Here is a 19,485-nt window from a genome sequence, read left to right on the forward strand (position 1 = left end):
TAAAGCCAAGACTTCCCAAGAAGTAATGGCAAACCACCACCAAATGCACAAGCATCCCCAAGTCATTGACCCTGCAACCTCTAATTCTGTAGCTTCTGGCTAGGAACTCCTGCCAGTCTCATACTGTTGATTAAGGATCTGCCTTAGGTTTGACCCAGGGGAAACCTACAGCACTGACTGCTTGACTGGGGTTTCACAGCAAAGGTTCCTCACATATCCCTCCTGGTGCTTGGTGCTCCCCTCTCCCCATAACCACCTTGTACTTTCCAACAACTCCAGGCCTGACTTCTTCCTGGGCCCAACCTTGCTGACTGAGACCATCATGGTGATGTTGTCCACTTTGCACCCCACTCCCCAATTTGCTCCCTTTAGGGCCTGAATTTGCTGGACCAGCTCTTCTCCAAACCAGTTTTGGTACTTGTGGCAAACAAGGGTGGAAATGATGGTAAACGACGGGCCAGCTGCCAGGAGGTCATGAGGCCTGGGACCCAGATGAACACAAGTAAGGAACATCAACAGAGCTTTATTACAGACCAAGGGGTCTGTCTGGAGAACCAGCACAAGGGGCAAGCCCCTGACACAAAGACAGAACCTAGGTGCTCAGGGCCGCCTATGAGTACAGGTGCCTTGACACCAACTAGAGGAAATAGCAACAGTGCCATGATTTGCCTGTTTCCACAGTTTCCTCAAGAAAGGTGGGCATCAGAATACTGGGGAAATAACAGGGTGGCAGTCTGTGAATCCAGGGACCTCGGGTCCTGGTTCAATCACAGAGAAGGTAAGGGCCTCAACAAGGGGGATGAGCTGGATCCCAGGCCTCAAGGTTTCCAGCAGGGTAGGAAGAACTTTCAGGCCACTGCAGCTCAGGTTAGCAGTAGGGATCTAAGGCCCTCAGGGCACTGGGGTGCTCCTGGATAGAGAGGCACGACAGTTGGATCCTGGGATTCACACGAGTTAGGAAAGGGAACTCCCCACACTGGAATCGCTGTAACCGAGGAGGTTCTGAGATGGGAAGAAAGGAAACACATGTTCTATGCATGTAGTTTTTAGTCCCCAACCACCATTCCCCTCCCCAGCTCCAGAAATCCCCTATCAATCCCTCATCCCTCTTCCTCCTGGGACTCCTCTACACCCCCACCCTTCCACCCTTACCTAACGAGATTATCTTGGAGGGTTTCCTCTTAAGCTCAAAAGAAAGCACAATAGGGCGGAGGACAGAGAAACTGATACAGAGTGTCTGGAGGAAACGGGTCAAGGGCTCATCCATCTTGGCTGAGGACTAGAAAGGGAAACTCAAGATTAATCAGAACTCAAACTTCTAAACCCCCTCTACCAACCCCCCCCAAGGAATTTGGGTAACTGAGCCCCCTCACCCCTCCCAGCCACATCTCACCTCAAGTTGGGCTCCAGGTCCTATAAATTGCAAGGCCACTCTCCCTGGCCCTCGGACAAACTCTAGGAGGGAGGTCCACTCACTAGGACGCAGCCCTAGTGCTGCTGCCACTTGATGATTCCTACAGGTCACCACAGCTTCAGCAGTCCCATCCTCCACCAGGAGCCTGGGGGCGGGGGTAGGAATTAGAAACCCCCACAGCAAACCCAGGTGTCCAGTCACCCAGACCCAACATGACTCCCCCCCACCTTTTCCAGTGGTTAGCTCACTTCACCCTCATTCATTCAAAAATGTTTATTAAGCAACTGCCACAAGCCAGGAATTATGCTAACATAGAGATGGCAGACACACAAAGTCAGGTGATAGGGAAGTAAATGGCGCGATGGGCTTGTGCTCTGCTCTCACCTGATGCTGGCCTGGCTTATAGACGTCTGAGTGGGGCAAGAGGGGCTCTGACAAGTACACCTTCCCTGAAATAGAGAAAGCAACTGGGAAAATCCTCTTGATCACATCACAATCCTCTGGCACCCTGCACCCAGCTCAGCCTGACCCCTCTCATACCTGGGGGCAGAGGCTGGTACAATGAGCGCACACCCAGGAGAGCTGAAGGCTGAAGACAGAAACCACATGGCAAGAAGCAGTGGCCCGGAACGGGGCCCGGCGACCTTGCAGAAGTTCAGCCAGGTAGATGTGGGGCAGGGGAGCACTAAAGAAAGAGGTCAAGAAACAGCCAACAGGGTTCTGGAAGCAGGGCGTGTCTGGAAGGCCTCAGCAGGTGTAGGGATGGGGACAGTAGTGGCTTGTGTGCTCTCCTGGAAGCCCCGTGGTCCCACATTTTGATTCCTGATCTCAATCATCATTAATTATTTCTCAGGCTTGAATGACTAAGATGTTAGCCAAGAAAGATATCTGTACTTTGCACTGAAAACCCTTGAAGACCCCAGAACATAAATCTTTCTGGGTAAAATGATAGGTACTGGACATTTTTTATTTAAAGCAGAGGAAACCCTTCTGACTCAACACGTTTTGCTAGGATTGGAGAAGACTGCAGTTATGGCAAAAATTGCAGAGCCACGAATATGTGTGGGATGCAGAGGTGAGGCCATGACATTTGGGGATTAGGGCCTGGGTCACTGACCTGATTGTGGTATCTGGGGGAAAACTCAGGACCTGCACATAAGTAGACGACCGGAAGCAACAGTAAACATTGTGGGATCTGCAAGCAGAAGAGGAAGAGTGATGAGGAGAAAGAAGTTCACCTGAGGGAGGAGCTGGGACCATCTCACAGGCCAGGCTACTCCCCCTAAGGGACACACCCTGACCGTGGCTCTACCAGAGCAGAGAGAAGAGTAAGGGAAGGGTTGGTCTGGAACATCTCGTGAGGATAGAGGGCATAAACACCAGAGAAACATATCAAATGTAAAACCAAAGAGGTGTCACTGCAGCACATGTAGGGGCGAGCCTTCAAGAGAACCACATCAGTACAGAGAGGAGGCGAGGCCAGCCACACAGATCTTTACCTGGAAACCCTTTTCTCTAGCTGGCTAAAGTAGACTCGGGCTCCTGGAAGAAGTCCTAGTGGGGGAGGCAAGTGTGGGTCCTCAATATATATGTCCAAGTGCAGAGGGAATTCACAGTCAGCAGTCTCCAGAGCTACGGTGAGCTTCACACACCGCTTGATGGCCCCAGTGCTCCCTACAGAAGGGAAGGGGAGGGGTCAGTGGTATCTTTCAGGACCACAAGGTCCCACCACTCTCCTTCACACCTTCCCCCAAAGGTGTCATTACCAGGCATCATCCGGAGATGTGACAAAATCTCAGCTGAGAAAGACACTAAGGAATCTGTGGAGCTAGAAGGTCAGAGAAATACAGTGAAAATGAAGTCAGATCCAAGGGCAGTAAGGAGTTAAAGTATCTGCTGGAAAATTGTCTGTAAGGTCCTGGAAAGCCTTGCATTGTGTCAAAACACACACTAAAAGTAACAGGTCTTATGGGAAAAACAGGATAGTAGCGGATCACTCAAAATCTACATGACTTTGTATCCCAAGAAGTACTCAGGAAAGGTAAATCTCCACTTACATTTATACCTAGAATCCCAGTCAGTCCATCATTCACAGCGTTATATGCTGGGGCCCATGCCCTCCCCTTCAAATCATAGGTCCTTGAAAACTTCCACTTCTAAAAGAAACCAGTTTCTTAAAAATTACACATATAACCTAGTACGGTGTTTGTTTGCTTACACGGGGGGAAGTATCTCTGCAGTGTCTTCATCTGCACTGCAGCCTCCCTGGAAAAGTTTATATGAGGAAAATATAGTTGTTCCTGAAGCCATAAGTCAGCCATTTCTTGCAATAAAGGAAGGCCCTTCTCTATAGATTTTCAGCTTTTGTCCTTATGGGTTTTTTTAGGTTTCAATTCCTTTTATTGCTAAGGCTTTTCCTGAATTGTGAGAAAGCCTGATTACAATCATTTCAAAACAGTAACATGCTGGGAAAAATCAGGTATGAAACACAATTTCCATCTGACACTGACATCATTCCTCTAGGAGCTAAATCACATTTAAGGAACACCCACTGTAGCAGAGCATGGACTCTTCATCCAACCCAACCACGCCAGAGGGAGAGAGAGCAGTGAAACTAGCTGGAGACGCTGGTGGACATTTACTTGCCACTGAGCAGGTCAGTCAACGAGGTTTCAGGCAGTGCCCTGTTAATACCCAGCACCTCTGGGATGTCCTGGGGGCTCTCCAGTTCCAGGCGCCACTCATCCTGGACAGTGAGGCAGGACGCACAGCCAGCCAGCTCCAGAGGACGCTGCGATATGCAGGATGAGCCACCCTCCTCCAACAACATTGGTGTCTGCTGGGAAATGGGAAGACGATTGTCTCTGAGTCTGTCCTGGTCCAGAGAGAGGTTCATAATATACTATGACCCAGTTTTGTTTTCTCTCTAGAGCCTGAAGGAAGTGATGTACACACAGATAGACCTTCTATTTGACCTAGATCCACCCTTCTTCTAGGAGGCCTAGAACTTCCTCCCCAGACCCCAAGCCACAAAAAGCTTTCTGGGGAGGGGCATAGTGAAACAGGACACTCACGAGAGGGCCAGGAGCCACGAGTCGGTATACTTGCCCTGGATGCAAGAACTCAAACCAGCGGACTGAGGAGCCAAGGAAGATGAGGAGAACCTGATGGGGAGAGCAAGGTCCTTAGACAGGAGCCAGGGCACAGGAGCTCAGGTTCTTGGTCCCAGGTCCCAGTTTACCTTCTGATCCACGTTTTCATCTTCCATGGGCTCTGGTGGGCCCCACCCAGTTCCCTCCTTCCTCTGAGTGCCCCTAAGCCAGTTCCCTGAAACATGGAAACTGAGGGTAGGCTTGGGCACCTCCGAACTGGCTCTTGGGGGGACACAAAAGTTCCTCTTCATCAGTGCCTCCTTGTGGGATAGCAAGAACAGCCGGCTATGTCCTCCGTGGGGACCCTCTGGGAGGGAGGGCTCTGTCTGAGGAGGTGTTGAGGAGCTGGCTGAGTGAAAGAAAGGTCTGGGCACAGACAGGATCAGGGCATCGGCCAGAAAGAACTGGACATAGACTCTGTTGGGAGAGACAAGGAATAGGTTTCTTAGTGACGCACGCATTGGGTGCCATGGGCACCAGTGTTCCACCACCTGCACCGGGCCCTTGCCCTTGCCCTTGCCCTTGCCCTCGCCCTCAGAGACTAAAAGCACAGCCACCTCCCTGAGGACCAACCTGGCCTGCTGTTTCTGGATGAAGCCTGTCATGCTCAGCTCCTTCCAGGAAGGGAAGTTGCTTCTGACAGTCCTTTCTATGACCAACTGGAACCTCTCTGCCCGCACCAGGCAGCCTGGAGGAAGAAAGTTTTCTATTTTGGCAAGAGGAGAGGATTGTGGGAAGGGCAGTGAAGCAGACCACCCTGCAGGTCTTACTGTCCAACACAGGCCAGAGCTGCTCCCCTAACACAATGTGAAGGCCCAGGCCTGACTCCCACCTTGAAGGAGCAATACTCCAAGGGAGAAACCATTCTATCTGCATGTCTAGTCCTGCCTCTGGCTTCCTGTGCTGAGAGGCCTTGATTCTACTTTCTCATAAATCCCTAAAATGCCTGTTCCTAGATCTGAGAAACTTTCCTCTCCAGGGTTTCCCTTGCCTCCAAACCTCAATGAGCCCAAATACGACCATGACTCTTCCAAACTAAGAATGTAAGAAATGGAAGTTGTCACCCTGGTGCATTTTAGGAGCTACAGAGGGAGAACTTAATGTTGGGAATTGTAGTTCTGGCTAGGGAACCCCTTGCTCCTTTTCACTGCCTACCAATACTGGCCTCCTAAACCTCTCCCCAAACTTGCTGACTCACTCCAGCATCTCTAGGAAATCCCAGCAGGCGCTATCTCCCAAGCCCCTCCATCCTGGGAACCTCTACCCCACCACCATCTTCCCTCAACCTCTGAACTCCAAACCTATGAGCCTGGGGTCAGTGAGGGGTTGCGAGGGGTCGGCCAGGAGGAGGCATAAGAGGGAACCACTTTGGTCCTGAAGTTTCAGACAACCTTTACGAGAAGAAGGTGCCAGAACACCAAGTAGAACCTGCAAGGAGATGAAGGCAGAGGCGTCAAGTTTTATTAAACAAATATACTGATCATCTACATGCCAGGCACTGTGTTAACTGTTAGTTACAAATTGAACCAAAAAAACATGGTCTCTGACCTCAAAGAATTTATATTCAAGTGAGAAAGACAGATGTGAAAAAAAACACACGTGCATCCACACATTTACTAGCTGGAGAGAAAGTATACAAATGGAGGTTAGAGGCAGGAAACCATGTAAGCCCTCATAGGACACAATAAGGAGTTCTGGTTTTATATGCACTGGGAGAAATAAGAGAAGGATGGAATGATTAATTGATTGATTGATTTAATTTATTTTTGATGGCTGCTTGGAGTTTATTTTCTACTTGGTGCAAGAGAAGGATTGAAATTAAGAATTTTGTAATCCAACTGAACATTTCACCTGATCCCTTTCTAGTTGCTGCAGGGATAATGGATTGGAAGGGGCCAAGAATAGATGGAGTGGTCTAGTTAGAAGGTTAGTGCTGTCAAAATGACAAGAAAGGACTATGGTAGTGACAGTGAAAATGGAACAAAAAAAGCCCCCTGAGCCCTGTTGGAGCCCCACTTACCGGGGCTGGGTGGAAGGCAGAGGGCAGCAGACAGAGCCAGGACCAGGCCAGGCGCTGATTGAGTTCGCAGCTGGGCAGATGAGAAGCCTCTGGGAGGGGCAGAAGGGTCTTAGGGTCAAAGGAGTCCCAGGCCCTGCACTCCCCTTCCTTTTTCAGGGCAGGCCAGAGTAGGGAAAGAGCAGGGGGTCTGCAGCCGAGCATACTGTCAGAGAGAGAAGAGAGATCAGGTTACACATCCCCTGTGCCCTGGGTGTCCCCCCAGGGCATTACCTCTGCTGCCCTCTTTCCTGCCACATCCTCCTACCTTCTGGAGTGGACAGTGATGTGGCTCTTCAAGGATCTCGTTTTGTGGATTCCGACTAGGGCAGCAGGGTGGAATGAGAACCTCCAAGGTAGGGGCAAGGATCTGTAGTCCCAGGCTGGGGCTCCCGGGAGAGGAATGCTGTAGGAACTGGTGGTGTCTCAGCATGTGGGGACACAGCCTTGGCCAGGGAAAACAGCTGAGTCACTTCCCCAAAGACCCTGTCTCTTCCAGAATCCGGCTTCCCTTACTGAGGAAGTGTCCCACTCCCACCACCCCCACAGCACAGACCCTCGTCCTCCTCACTTGCTGGCCAGCTCCTCCAGGGCCCTGGTGGCCCACAGGTAGAGGGGAAGTCCTAACTGATGTTCCCACACCAGCTGCTCATACAGGGAGGCCCCCTGGGCTCGGTGGGAAGACTGAGTCTCAGGCATCTGACGAGAGAAGCCCCGAAGCAGAACGGCGCCACGGAGGCAGGAGGCCAGCACAGGCCTTCCTGTCCCTCCGCCCACTGACTGCAGGAGGTGAACATCCTGGAGCTGGGGAGGCAGAAAAAGTGAAAAAGCAAAGGTGAAGCCCCCAGCTCAATGACCCCAGGCAGAGTTAAATGCAGTTTTCCACTGCCTGGGTTCCAGGAGAAATATAATTTCTCCTTTACAGGTTATTTCCCTCCAGCCTCTATGTTTCACCTTCCATCACAACCCACTACCCTGCAGTAAAGGCTTCATCTCCCAGGAGCTCCACTCAGTCTTTGTGGAGGCCAGGGGACTCCTGGCCAGTGTGGCCTTGGCTGTTCATCAGGCTGCCTGAAACGGTCCTGGCTCTAAACCTGTGCTTCAGTTCCTGCAGCTCCTCCTCCGGTTAAGGTCCTCTGGAAAGGAGATGCTCTGGACCCAACTGCTCCTCCCTAGAGCACCAGTCTCTACTCCTTTCTGATCTGAACTCTCATCCAAATCATTCCTAACAAAAGCACCACCCTACTCCAACACACATTTATTATTTTTATAATTCTGCTGTAGAGGTATCAACCTGCTGCAAAAAAAGGCCAGACCACAAAGGTTAAGTGAAGCTACTAAAAGGGTCTCTTTTTGTCACCAGATGTGACCCCTCACATACCTCCAGACGGACACCTGGTCGCACTACTCGCCTGAGGCCATGGAGATGCTGGTAGGCAAGGCAGAGCCCCAGCTGCCCGTCCAGCTCATAGAGGCCCGCAGGACGATTCAGCACGTCAGTGATTGTTCCCTGCAAAGAAATCAAAGGGCCAGTTGATCCCTATTCCTCCTCTTTGAAGAACCCACATTTCCTTGCTCCTTCAGCTCAAGGATCTCTCCCTTATGCTCACCGTGTATGATAAGAGTCTGGAGTCCCGAACAAGACCTTCTGGACCCTTCTTGTCTTGGGGGTTGCATGGTATGGGTGGTGGTGAGGGGTCAGCCTCTAAGAGGGGCCCATCCAGCTCCAGTTCCAGCTCTTGAACACATTCTGGTTTCAACGGCAACAGCTGGGAGGAGGGACCGGTCATCCAAATCCAGTAACGGTGACCACGGAGCTTGGACACTCGCAGCTCTGTCAGCACATAGGCCCTACCAGGCCAAAGGGCTCGATGCCACACCAGCTGGGCAGGGACCTGGCTTGTGCGGAGGCGGGAAACATGACACGTGAGATGCCCCCATGATGCTGCCCCTCTGCCAGAGCCCCTGCCCATCATGATGTGACCTCAGGGACCTGCTCCTCAAGAGCCTTTCCTTGACTCTTCATCTTCCTTGTTTGCCAATTAAGTCTTAAGCCATAGAATTTTCAGGATCTCTCCCCTCTCATAGGAGATGGCAAATGTTTCCTAATCCCTCCCCCAAGATACAAAGCATCCCTAAAACTTCCTCCAAAATATATAAATATTACATTCAGAAAATTTTGCCCTTTTTGCATTTCCCCATCCTACTCCATAACATACAAACAACTTTCACTTATTTAATCAATAAGTACACCATTAGGTACGTATCCAGTTAAGGGAAATATAATAGACAGTTCTCTCTACTCCAACTTATTTCAAACCACTGGGAAACACAGACACAAACCCAAGTAATAACATGGAGACACATATAAACAAGTGGCAAAAACAATACACATTTGGGAAGGTTTTAGAGAAAGAAAGAGATGGTTGGGATGGGTTAGAATGATCAGGAACGCCGAGTGAAAGAAGTGGAACTTGCCAGGGTCCTGAAAGCCATCTCTGGTTTGCTGAAGTGGAGAGGAGACAGAAGGGTGATTTAAGCAGGAGGCAACCACACAGAACTATTCAGAACTCAGAATAAGCAAGGGAGTGAAAACCTTGGCCAGGATGGAGGGGGAACGTTCTTGGGAGTTGCAGGAGACCAGATGGAAAAGCCAAGATGTCGGGGGGAAAAACCCAGAAATAACATGCCGAAAGACTTTTAATGTGTCAGAAAATAAGAAACATCCAAGTGGGAAAATAAAAATAAATAACTAACAGCAGAGGATATCATATGGACTGGAGAAGGGTGGTTGTTGAAGAAATTTAAGCAGAAGGGAAAAAGCTACATGGATGGCACTGTTAGTAAATGTAACAATCTCCTACCGCATGCTCCTCTAACGGGTAACAGAGCGCTGCTGCCCTTCTTAGGGGCTTCAAAACACACCGAGATTCAGGATGCTTGAACTTCATAGTCCCTGGGCTCAGCTTCACAGATTCCCATTTCTATTCTAAAACCAGTTAATAATGGTCTGACCGAACACATGAATGAATGAACACTGGTGCTTCTGTTCCCCCCTGCTCCCCCTACGCTCACTAGACTTTCTCTAACCTCTCACTAGGACCTCCCAATATTGCAGTTGCTTCTCCTTTATTCAGACATTGAGGTCCTTCCCTTCCTCCATCCAAATGCTAGTCTCTAAACACCTATCCCCTAAATCCTGCCATTTTTTACCCACCCTTCACCTCGAGTCTACTGCATCACAGCCCTGTTTTCTCAACTCTTCTCCTAATGCAAAAACCCTACTGAGGAAGGATTCTTGCCTTAGAAGACACTCTGTGACGCCCCAGGGCCAAACATTGATGCTAAACTTCAACTGGGCCTCTGGCACTGCTTAGTGACCTCTCATCCTCAACGCCTAGCACAGCAGTTACCCTGAACCTTTACTCCTCTTTTCAGAGTCCAGTCTTTCAAGAGATGACCACACTCCTCTATCACAGAAGAGATTCACTGGGGTCATCTAAGGTGACAGTACGTCTCCAATGTGTCTCTTCCACAGCCTATAAACATAGCAAGATCTCTCCTCCCCTGACCAAGCTTATTCCAAAGCCCACCTCTGCACCCTCACAGTGCCTTGAGCACATACTTTTATCTACCACAGCACTATGATCCTGAACAGTAATTACTGACTCACTCAACTGGTTGAGAGCTTCTGCAGGACAAGAGCCATTATCTTATTCAGTTTTGTGCCTCTGAACTGACCAAAGTGCCTGGCATATAGCACATACTCAGTAAAGGCTGAATCCTGGGACAGGTGAATCTCTAGTCCCAGATACCTTTCCTTCTCTTCCAGTCATTCAAATCCTATCCATCCTTCAAGAACCAGATCAAGTCTGAACTCCCTCATAAGGCTTCTGTCCACATAATAAATTCTAGCTAACCTGCTATAGCAGTTACAACTGTACCATCTTGGAACTTACACACTGCTTTGTATTATTCTACTTATTTTATGAATCAAAACGATATAGAAATTACGATAAGATTATAAACTACCCAAAAGGCTTTCACTACTTTAGCTGCCCTGTAGGAATTCAAGTGCATTTCAGAGACTTCTCCCTTGACATAGAACATGAATGAGTCAACCCTACCATGCACATAATTTTTAAATGCTCCAGATGACTTAAAACATTCTAATGTAAACAATATACATAAGCTCCAATTTAACCCAGGAAGAAAAAACAAGATGGGACATTTGGGTGATTTCTAAGCATTTTTAGTTTCTTTACATTCTAATCACTGTTATTCCAGCTCATGACACACATAGACACAGGTAAGAATTGTTATAGTGCTAATAAATTTCATAGTTTCCTTTTTTGCTATGCACGTCTGAGAGCCTTTTCATCTTTTGTTTTAAATGCTTCTAAAACACTATGCAGATAATTTTGTATAAGTCACCGAACAATAATCAGTGTAAAAACGAATGACTTTAAAATCCTACCAGTTGATGTAAAAAGACTCAACGAGTACCAGGTTTGTTTTTTTTTTTAAGTACATGTATTCTATGTTTTAATGGTGTTAAGATAAACACTTTCCTTGGTCATTCTTCTAATGCAGGGGAAAAACAAATGACGCTGGCAGTTTTTCAAAATGGGACACACAATACGAAAGTTGTCTACTCGAATGAACTGCACAGTAGGGACGTCTACTTCCTTCCTCCTGCACACAGGGAGGCTGTCACCTGGCCTCTTCCCTCAACAGCACTGTGCCAGAAACAGGTCTCCCCAATTGCCCTCCTTTCCTACACGGGTCCTCCTATGGTGTTATCTTTCCTATTAAGAGTTCGTACACCCCTTCCACATCTCCACACCCCTGAGTTGACCCTAATCCTCACCTGCACAATGACAGACACATGGCTGCCAGCTGGGGACGAGCCACCGAGAGACAGGACGAAGTAGGCTCTCTTTTGACTTTTCACCAGAGCGCTCAATCGAACCAGCGTCCCAGCAAGGTTTGGCTGCACATCTCTGCACTTGCTTCTAAAAAAGGTAGAGGGAAGAGAGAAAGAAGTCATTTTTATTTCTCTTCTTTTTCTCTACAAATGCCTTCTCTTCCACTATAATCTAGTAGCGACACTGATGTAAAATTTCCCAACCCAAAGCTGTTATTCTAAAAACCTCCTTCAAACTCTACTTGCCCTCAGATAAGGCACATTTCTCTCAAAGAATCCTGCTCTTAACTTTCTGAGAGGCCCCCTCGTTCCCCTCGTTTGGAAATATTCCATCTCTATTACTCTCAATACCTTTCTTTCCCTTCTTCCACTGACCCACCACCATCCTCCCAGTATCACGGTGCTCTGTCCTCCCCTAGATGGAAGAATCACCTGTGCCTGAGCAGGCGAGAAGCAGTCTCTGGGTAGAGAACAGGAATGGGAGTGAGAGGGCCAGGACTGATGGTCAAGGGAAACACTGGCACCGGAGCACCCCAGAGCTCCAAGTGCCCTTCTCCGGAGGACTTTATTGTAGGAGGGAGGTAACTCCAACTGGGGAACAGGAAGAGGTGGCCCAACCAAGAAAGGTCCAGATCTATGAGCTAGAAAAGACCAAGGGCAAGGGTTAATCAGGACCCTCAGATCCAATCCGCCCCATTCCATCTTTGCTCCCTCAGGGACTTAACTGCCTTGCTCCCCAGACACCATTCTTATTAGGATCCGAGGCATCTTACTCAGGGAATAGGCCCTCTTCCTACTCACCTCACAGCCCAGGGTACCAGTGTTATCTCTTATGTAGAGGCTTCCATTCCTGCACTCATGTTCCAAGTCCCCTGATCGGTCTGTCAGTGTCCCTACAAGTAACAGCTGCTCCTGGGGTAGGAGGACTCCACGTGGTCCAGCTTCCTGGGCCCAATCCTGGTATGCAGTGCTGCTCCAGGACAAGTGACTGCAGCACGGGAGATGCTGTTGGGTCCTGAGGTCCTTTACTGAGACAAAGCTGCAGAGTGAAGGGAACAGAGGTTCTGTAAAGCCAGGTTCTGTAAGGCCTAGAAGTTTATCCTCAACCCCAACAAATCCCCCAAGATCCCAAGGAAAGGTCAATGGGGACATGGACTAAGAGAGAAGTCTGATTGATTAACAAGGAAAAAGTTGGGAATGAGGGTCCAAGAAAATAGGGACAAGGTCTGGGTCCAAAGTCAGGGTAGTACCTAGGGAAGGCAGGAAGAAGGTCTGTGCTGAATGGTATCTTGAACAAAAGACAGTGCCATAGAGAGGACCCAGAGAAATGAAGTAGGAGTGTCAGAGGGGCCTGAGGAGATGAGCTTGTGGGGAGAAGCTTTCAGAGACAACAAAGTGCTCCTCTGACAGCATCTCAGCTTTTAGCTCCACAGAGAATTCCCATGGGGGCACTAAGGCATCTGCTAATGCCTCCACCTCACTGGCCCCAGCCAGGCTTCCTCCCTAGGCTAGAACATTACATTACTAGAGACGGGCTGGGAATCCGAGACTGAGGTGGGAGTTGGCTCAAGAGTTCCCAAATCTCAAGAGATGCTTGAGATCAGCCACTCTTAAGCAAAGTGCTATAACACTGCTGAGTCACTAACAATTGTGGGGTATATCACAGACACTGTGATGTGACAGTTAACTAATCAAAGCTGTGATATATTTGCATTTTTGTAATGCCATTATTCCACTTACTTACATTCCCATGATTTTTTCAGTGGAAAAGAAGCAAGATAAGGTTATGAACCATCACAATTTATCCCCCTTGTTGTACTCATGAACATAATCCACGTATGAGTATTAAAATCAGGAATGCCATTCTGATGGCCCACTCCCCTTCTGCATCTGCTTCATTCTTTCACGATGGTTTCAGAGCAGATAGAAAGCAAAGACTGAAACTAACCTGCATTGAGTGCCTGCCATGCACATACTATATTGGGTCCATTCATGCTCAATACTGCATGGAATCATCACTAAAAAAGAAACATGTAAACACCACCAATGAGGAAATTCAGAGAGGTTCAGGTACATGGTGGTGTAGCTGGCAAAGCCAGGTGTGTCTCACACAAAAGTCCATGTTCTTTCTGTCTTTCCCTACTTCCCCAAAAGCCCAGGAAAAAGCAACTGGAGAAAACTGTTCATTTACCCCAGGCACCAACAAAACAGAAAACAGTAAGGACAGGGGTCACTTTTCTCAGACTCTTCAGGGTCTGGGTCCAGAACCTGAAAGTGATAACCTCAAATCTTTTACACTGGTCATTGCCCTCCAGCTGTCAAGGCCCACCATGGTGCCTGGCACACAGCAGGCATTCAATGAAGGGAAATGGAAGAATGAATGAATAAAATATTTATATCTGTCAAATAATTTCTACTTTATCCTCACCACCATCTTTATGGACACTTCACTTCTAAAACATTGTGTTATCAATTTTATATTTATCTTGAAGAATAACAAGAAACATAAAAAGGTTCCAAGTTTCCTAAAAGTTACTAACTTTTCACTTTTCAATTATTCTTTTCAATTTTCCATTATTATTGGGAAATAACAAATTAAACAAAGCTGAACAGATTTCTACCTTTTTTATTCTTTAAAGGATAAAGTGATATGTATACTCATATAATAGAATACCATAGAGTAGTTCAAATAAATGAGCTAGAATTATCAATGTGAATAAATCTCAGAAGCACGAAAAGCAAACTGCAGACACTATATGAGGTATGGTACCATTTATACAAAGTCTAAGGATCTGCAAAACTACTATATATTGCTTAGGGATAGATGTTTGTATAGAAAAAAACATAAAGCTATTCACAAGAATGATACACCACATATTCCACATAGTGGTTACTTCTACGAGAAGGTAAACAGGTTTCTTTCTGCAGGACTCTTCACAGACTTTATTTAACATGTTAACAAGCCCCATGACTCTGCTAGAGAAGGTTATCATATCCAAAGTCTCTCAAACTTACTTGGTCATGAAAACCTTTACTTGTAGTACTTTATTAACACTGCCTAGAACAGTTTAGGAAATGGTAGTGTCGTGTGAAAAATAAACAAAAACACTTTCAGAAGACCTCAAACTCAGATGCACTTGGAGAAGTCACTGTCTGTATCTTAGTTTCCTAATTCACAAAATGAAATAATATCAGCCTCTCCCCTCCACTTTGAGTTATTTTTCCAGATTTTCTTTCTGTCTTCTCACCTTCTCCCTCCTTGTCTCTAAACTTGACTTGAGCCAATTAAGGAGATCTATAGGAAAAAGAAAGCAGCTCGATGGAGAACAGGAAAGACGGGCAGAAGTGGGTTTTGTTTAGACCACCTCTTTCTCCTCTTAGCAAGTTTCCCCTCACTCATCTCACTTCCCCCCTTTTAAACTATAGGCCCTTTGTTTTCAATCCCAAATTTAACTTTCCCCTGAGCCCCACCTCTCCTTACCTGTAGCTGAGAGGTAGTGTAAAACCCTGGTTCCTTCCCTGAGACAAGCAGACAGTCTTCACACAGTCGATTACCAACTCAGTCAACTGGACATCACGCTCCTTGGCAGGCGCACACAGGGTCTCTTGGATGAAAGCCTGGGCAGCCTCAAGCCAGGCTTGTTCCTGAGGAAAGTGAAGCCAGTTCAAACACCTTCCTGATCATCCTGCCCACCACGGAGATTTGGGGAAGAATAAAGGAATATTTTTTAAAGAGGTAACTTAAATAAAGTTTAGAGCTTGAAGAAACCTCAGAAGTCTTAGTCCAGCCAGCCAATCAACTTAGACAACTGGCCATCCAGCTTTGGCCTTGTCTCTTTCTTTAACAAATCTGTACCAACCCTTAAAGCACTCAGAATAAATATATCCTGTGAACCCTTCTCTGACCATCTCAGGCAGAATGCTGCTCCCTTACTGGCGCTCCCACAGTACCTTGCACACACCTCTATTAAGAGCAGTGTTGAAGAATTAAAATTTTGTTACTGGGAAAGAAACAGGGAAATGTAAACAGCAACCATCAATGTTTTCCCATTCAGTAAACATAAAGTAGTTTTAGAAAGTGGTTCAATCTGGAATAGCTAAGAGACAATTTAAAACTCATTATGAAGGACATAATGCTTATACTGTGTGAAATAAATTTAAATGGCAAACTCCAACCAAATTGGGGGAAAAAAAAAAAAGAGCAATGATCACCAGATACAATGGTATACCATCTTATATGGGGTCTGAGTCCAAAACCAGCAATTTGAAAAACAAGACTGGCCAAAATCACTCTTTAAAAAGAATCCTTTACATTGCTCATAAAGAACAGTACATAATACAATATAGTAATATGTATTTGGAAGTGTAAAGTAAATGTGCCTAATAATAGACATTACATAAAAATGACATAGGCAGAGTATAATTTTTAATCATCCTCCCTCTTTTTTTAGTGAAGTGTATACATCTGAGTTCCTGTAAGCTAAATATATATAAGATACAGTCCCACTGGAATTGTTTCCTGTTCTGTCTCTGTAGCTAGGACGTGGGCTTCCTAAGGAGGACATGAACCATCTTTGTATATGTGCAGATTCTAAGCACATAGTTGCTTCTCTATATAGATAATTCTAGGGAAGAGGACCAGTTTGGCCTACTCCCTGTGCTATGTAGCTTTATTTTAAAATTCCAACAGTTCAACAATACTTAGGGGTAGGACCTTTATCCTTCTTGATACCCAGTAATAATTTTAAACCATTACAGTTCTATCCCTGTTCCTCCAATGCAATCCCAGGGTAAAGGGAGCTGGGGTGGAAGTTGGTGCCAGAGTGTGTATTGAACTTGGGTCTTGTGTACAGATAGGAAGAGGTTTAAAAAGTCATTCACATTTCAGGGTAGAACTACTTGGTTGAGGGTGCTATTTGCTAAGTTGGTGAACACTGCAAGAGGGTTTCTGTGAAAAGCTCAGTGTTTGGCATGTGTGGTGCCTGTAGGTTGGCCAGGTGGAGACTCTGCAAAGCAGATGGATACAACTAGAGCTCAGGAGAGAGATCTCAGCTTAAGTAGAGATTTAGGAAAAATCAGCATTTATTGCTGGCTATTAAAGCCATCCAGTGGACAAGGCTGAGGAGAAAGTGTATAGTGTCCTCAAACTTCAGCCTGTATCAGTATTAACCTGGGGAGCTTACTTAGTTTAGATTCTATCTCCTTAATGTTTCTACTCTGTCCTGTCCTCATTGCTGAACGTCAACATTGCTGCCATGGTCGGGGTCACAATCATCTCTCACTACGTTTCAACCACAGCTTTCAAACTCATACCCTCTGTCTCCTCTCTGTAATGTTACTTCTGGAAATGACAACAAATCTCATTGAATTACTCTTCCGCTTAAAACTCTTCACTAATTCCCAATAATCCTCAGGTTGAAGCCACTGCGTAGCAACATTTGCCAGACTGTCAGCTCTGACCCCTCCACCATCGACCAACTGAACTTTTTGAGTTTTTCAAAGACACTTGCTCTATCTCTTGCCTTTGAACATGTTTTTGCCTCCACCTTGAAGCTTCTTTTAGCGCTTTCTCCCCCCTCCCCCCACCCCTTGCTAACTCCTGCACGCACTTCGGGTCTCAGAAGCTTTTCCCGATTATATGTTACACCTGCGTCACCGATCTCCCCCAGGAACCCACAGCCCCACAGTTCGCCATTAGTTTGCTCCTGGCTTCCCATTGGGCTTGAAGCCTACAAAGCGGATGAAGACGTGTTTAAGGCTTACAGCCGGCGCCACAGGCATGATGGAAAAAATATATTAGCAGAACCAGTGAGAAGGGTGGGACAGACAGCCTCACAGCTCCCCTCTCGCCCGGGCGCGGCCTGCAAAGTCAGGGAGGCAAAGAGGCAAGGTGGACGTTACAGGAGAAGAAAATCTGAGACAGACAAGAAAAAAAGGAGGAGGGACGGAGAACAGCACTCACTGTGGCAAGAGCCTCAGCACGGGAGGCAGCCATGACGCACGGAGACTCCGCCCCTGGAAAGCGCGCCGAGAGCTCGGGGGAGCGCGGGTCGCTGACGTCACCGGCGGGCCGCCCTGGCTCCACCTCTAACTCCCCCCACCCCATTCAGTATGTTTAGACCTCCTTCCTCCACTCCCACCTCTGTCCCCGCGACTGGCACTCCAAACCCCTTATCTAGTACATCCTGTCTGGCATCTCTGAGACCGGGGGGGGGGGGGGGGGGGGGGGGGGGCGGGGGCCTCAGGAGCTCAAACACAGCCGGCCTGGCTGGTAACTCCTAACCATCTTTCCATCTTCCTGATCCTGCCAAGCAGAGAGAAGCTTTTCCTCCTGAATGCAGCCAAAGCACATCCTTCATACTTGGGTTATGGCCTTAACTCAACGCTGTAATTATCTGTGTCCCCTACTTGACTGTGAATACCTAGACGCTTTGTCCTATCCTATTTTTCTTTGTACTTTGATGCCTAGAACAGTGCTTGTCGTTAAATAAGAACCTGATATATATTTATGGATCTACTAATGAAAGCCTTTGCTCTTCCTAATTTAGTCAAGCAGCCAATCAATCCATGGCTTAATAGGCAGTGAGTGCACAGAATTCATGCAACTATGTGTCAGGCACTGTTCTAGGCTAGGCTAGAATTGAAAGAGATGAAGGACACATATGATGGGAATCAAAGAGAAAGAATGGACAGGTGAAACAACAAATACAGAGGCCCGGTGGTGGGAACAAATGCAAGAAGTTGATGAGGCTTGAGGGAAGGAGTGGAAATTAAAGAGATAAAGTGAAAGAGGAGCATTTAAGGCCATTGTACATTTAGTACATTTATAGCAGCCTCAAATCATTTTTGGAGCAAGATAGAATAAACATGGATTATAATATAATAAGGATAAACATTTTAGATAATAAGAATGCTCGAGTCATAATAGGAAAATCAAGACTAATTCTACAAGTTATGATATCCCTAATTCAACTTCACTTGATGCAAGGTCTCTGTTCCTTACAGGAGCTAGTTAAGTACTGTGGTGCCAATTTATTTATAAGGCAAATCTTTGTTTGCAATCATTTCCCATTATTACATCAGAGATGTGTTCCTTCCCTTTTCACCAAAGCAACAGCAAACAAGAGATCCCCCAGAGAAGCTGAAACCTCTCTCATTCCACTCCAGTCACACTGGCTCCCTTATTAGAACACCAGTCTGAGCCTAGTCAAACTCCCAAACCTAATGATTCCTTTTACATTCAATATTTCTCAACTCTAGAAGACCCCCCCCCCTCCATTTACCAAGTCCATGAAGATGTGCCCTGTGTCCTGGGATTTACTTTTGATAGTTTGTAGGAGGGAGAGTTGAGTTTAGGCTCCAGTGATCAGAGAAAGTTGAACTGGACCCACCACCACCTGGTGTGACTAAATGTCAGATTCACAGCTTAATCTGGTGGCAGCGTGTAGGGCCAAATGAGAGGGCCACAAGTTCTGTCACAGAGGGAGGGAAGTACGGACGATTGGGAGCTGTCTCAGATCCAGTGATTTTGAATAGGCTGTGCTTGTTCAGGGGGCAGCTGGAGTAAGTGACGAAAGTCAGGAGAAAGATCAGGGCCAAAGTGATTAATCTAAAAGTCACTATATGAACGTGAAAACTGAAGTGTTATAGAGTGCTAAAATGTAGAGGAGCCAGGACCAGAAAGATAGAGCTGAGCAGACTAAGGCTCCCTTAAGGAGCTGGAAGCAGGTATGAGATGGAGCCAGGAGTGCTTGGAGGGAAAGAAGCCCAGGAGTAGTCAGATGCCAAGAATCAACAAATGGCCTCTGTCAGAAGTGAGCCAGAGAGTACAGTCTGGAATCTTACCTACCAAACAGATAATAACTGTTATGTCTGGGGCAGGGTTGGAATTAGGGTGAGGCAAGTGAGGCATCTAAAATTTATTAAATGTAGCATC

The 19,485-nt window shown here is 47.0% G+C and overlaps 1 protein-coding gene across 1 annotated transcript; it reads right to left on the reverse strand.

Annotated features, from left to right (window-relative positions):
• Positions 1-503: 503 nt before the first annotated feature.
• Positions 504-17,626, reverse strand: CTC1 (CST telomere replication complex component 1). Its single transcript, XM_032498754.1, is given in 24 exon segments — positions 504-1,002; positions 1,153-1,279; positions 1,394-1,559; positions 1,799-1,863; positions 1,955-2,099; positions 2,532-2,609; positions 2,914-3,088; positions 3,181-3,242; positions 4,057-4,250; positions 4,489-4,578; positions 4,656-4,983; positions 5,140-5,254; positions 5,868-5,994; positions 6,587-6,745; positions 6,747-6,788; positions 6,891-7,068; positions 7,194-7,426; positions 8,004-8,132; positions 8,233-8,517; positions 11,493-11,637; positions 11,982-12,190; positions 12,351-12,588; positions 15,031-15,194; positions 17,512-17,626. Coding segments are annotated over 24 exon segments (3,621 nt in total). The 5' UTR covers positions 17,545-17,626; the 3' UTR covers positions 504-868.
• Between the last annotated feature and the right edge of the window lie 1,859 nt (positions 17,627-19,485).

This window comes from Camelus ferus, chromosome 16 (assembly GCF_009834535.1).
Source record: "Camelus ferus isolate YT-003-E chromosome 16, BCGSAC_Cfer_1.0, whole genome shotgun sequence".
Taxonomy (NCBI): domain Eukaryota; kingdom Metazoa; phylum Chordata; class Mammalia; order Artiodactyla; family Camelidae; genus Camelus; species Camelus ferus.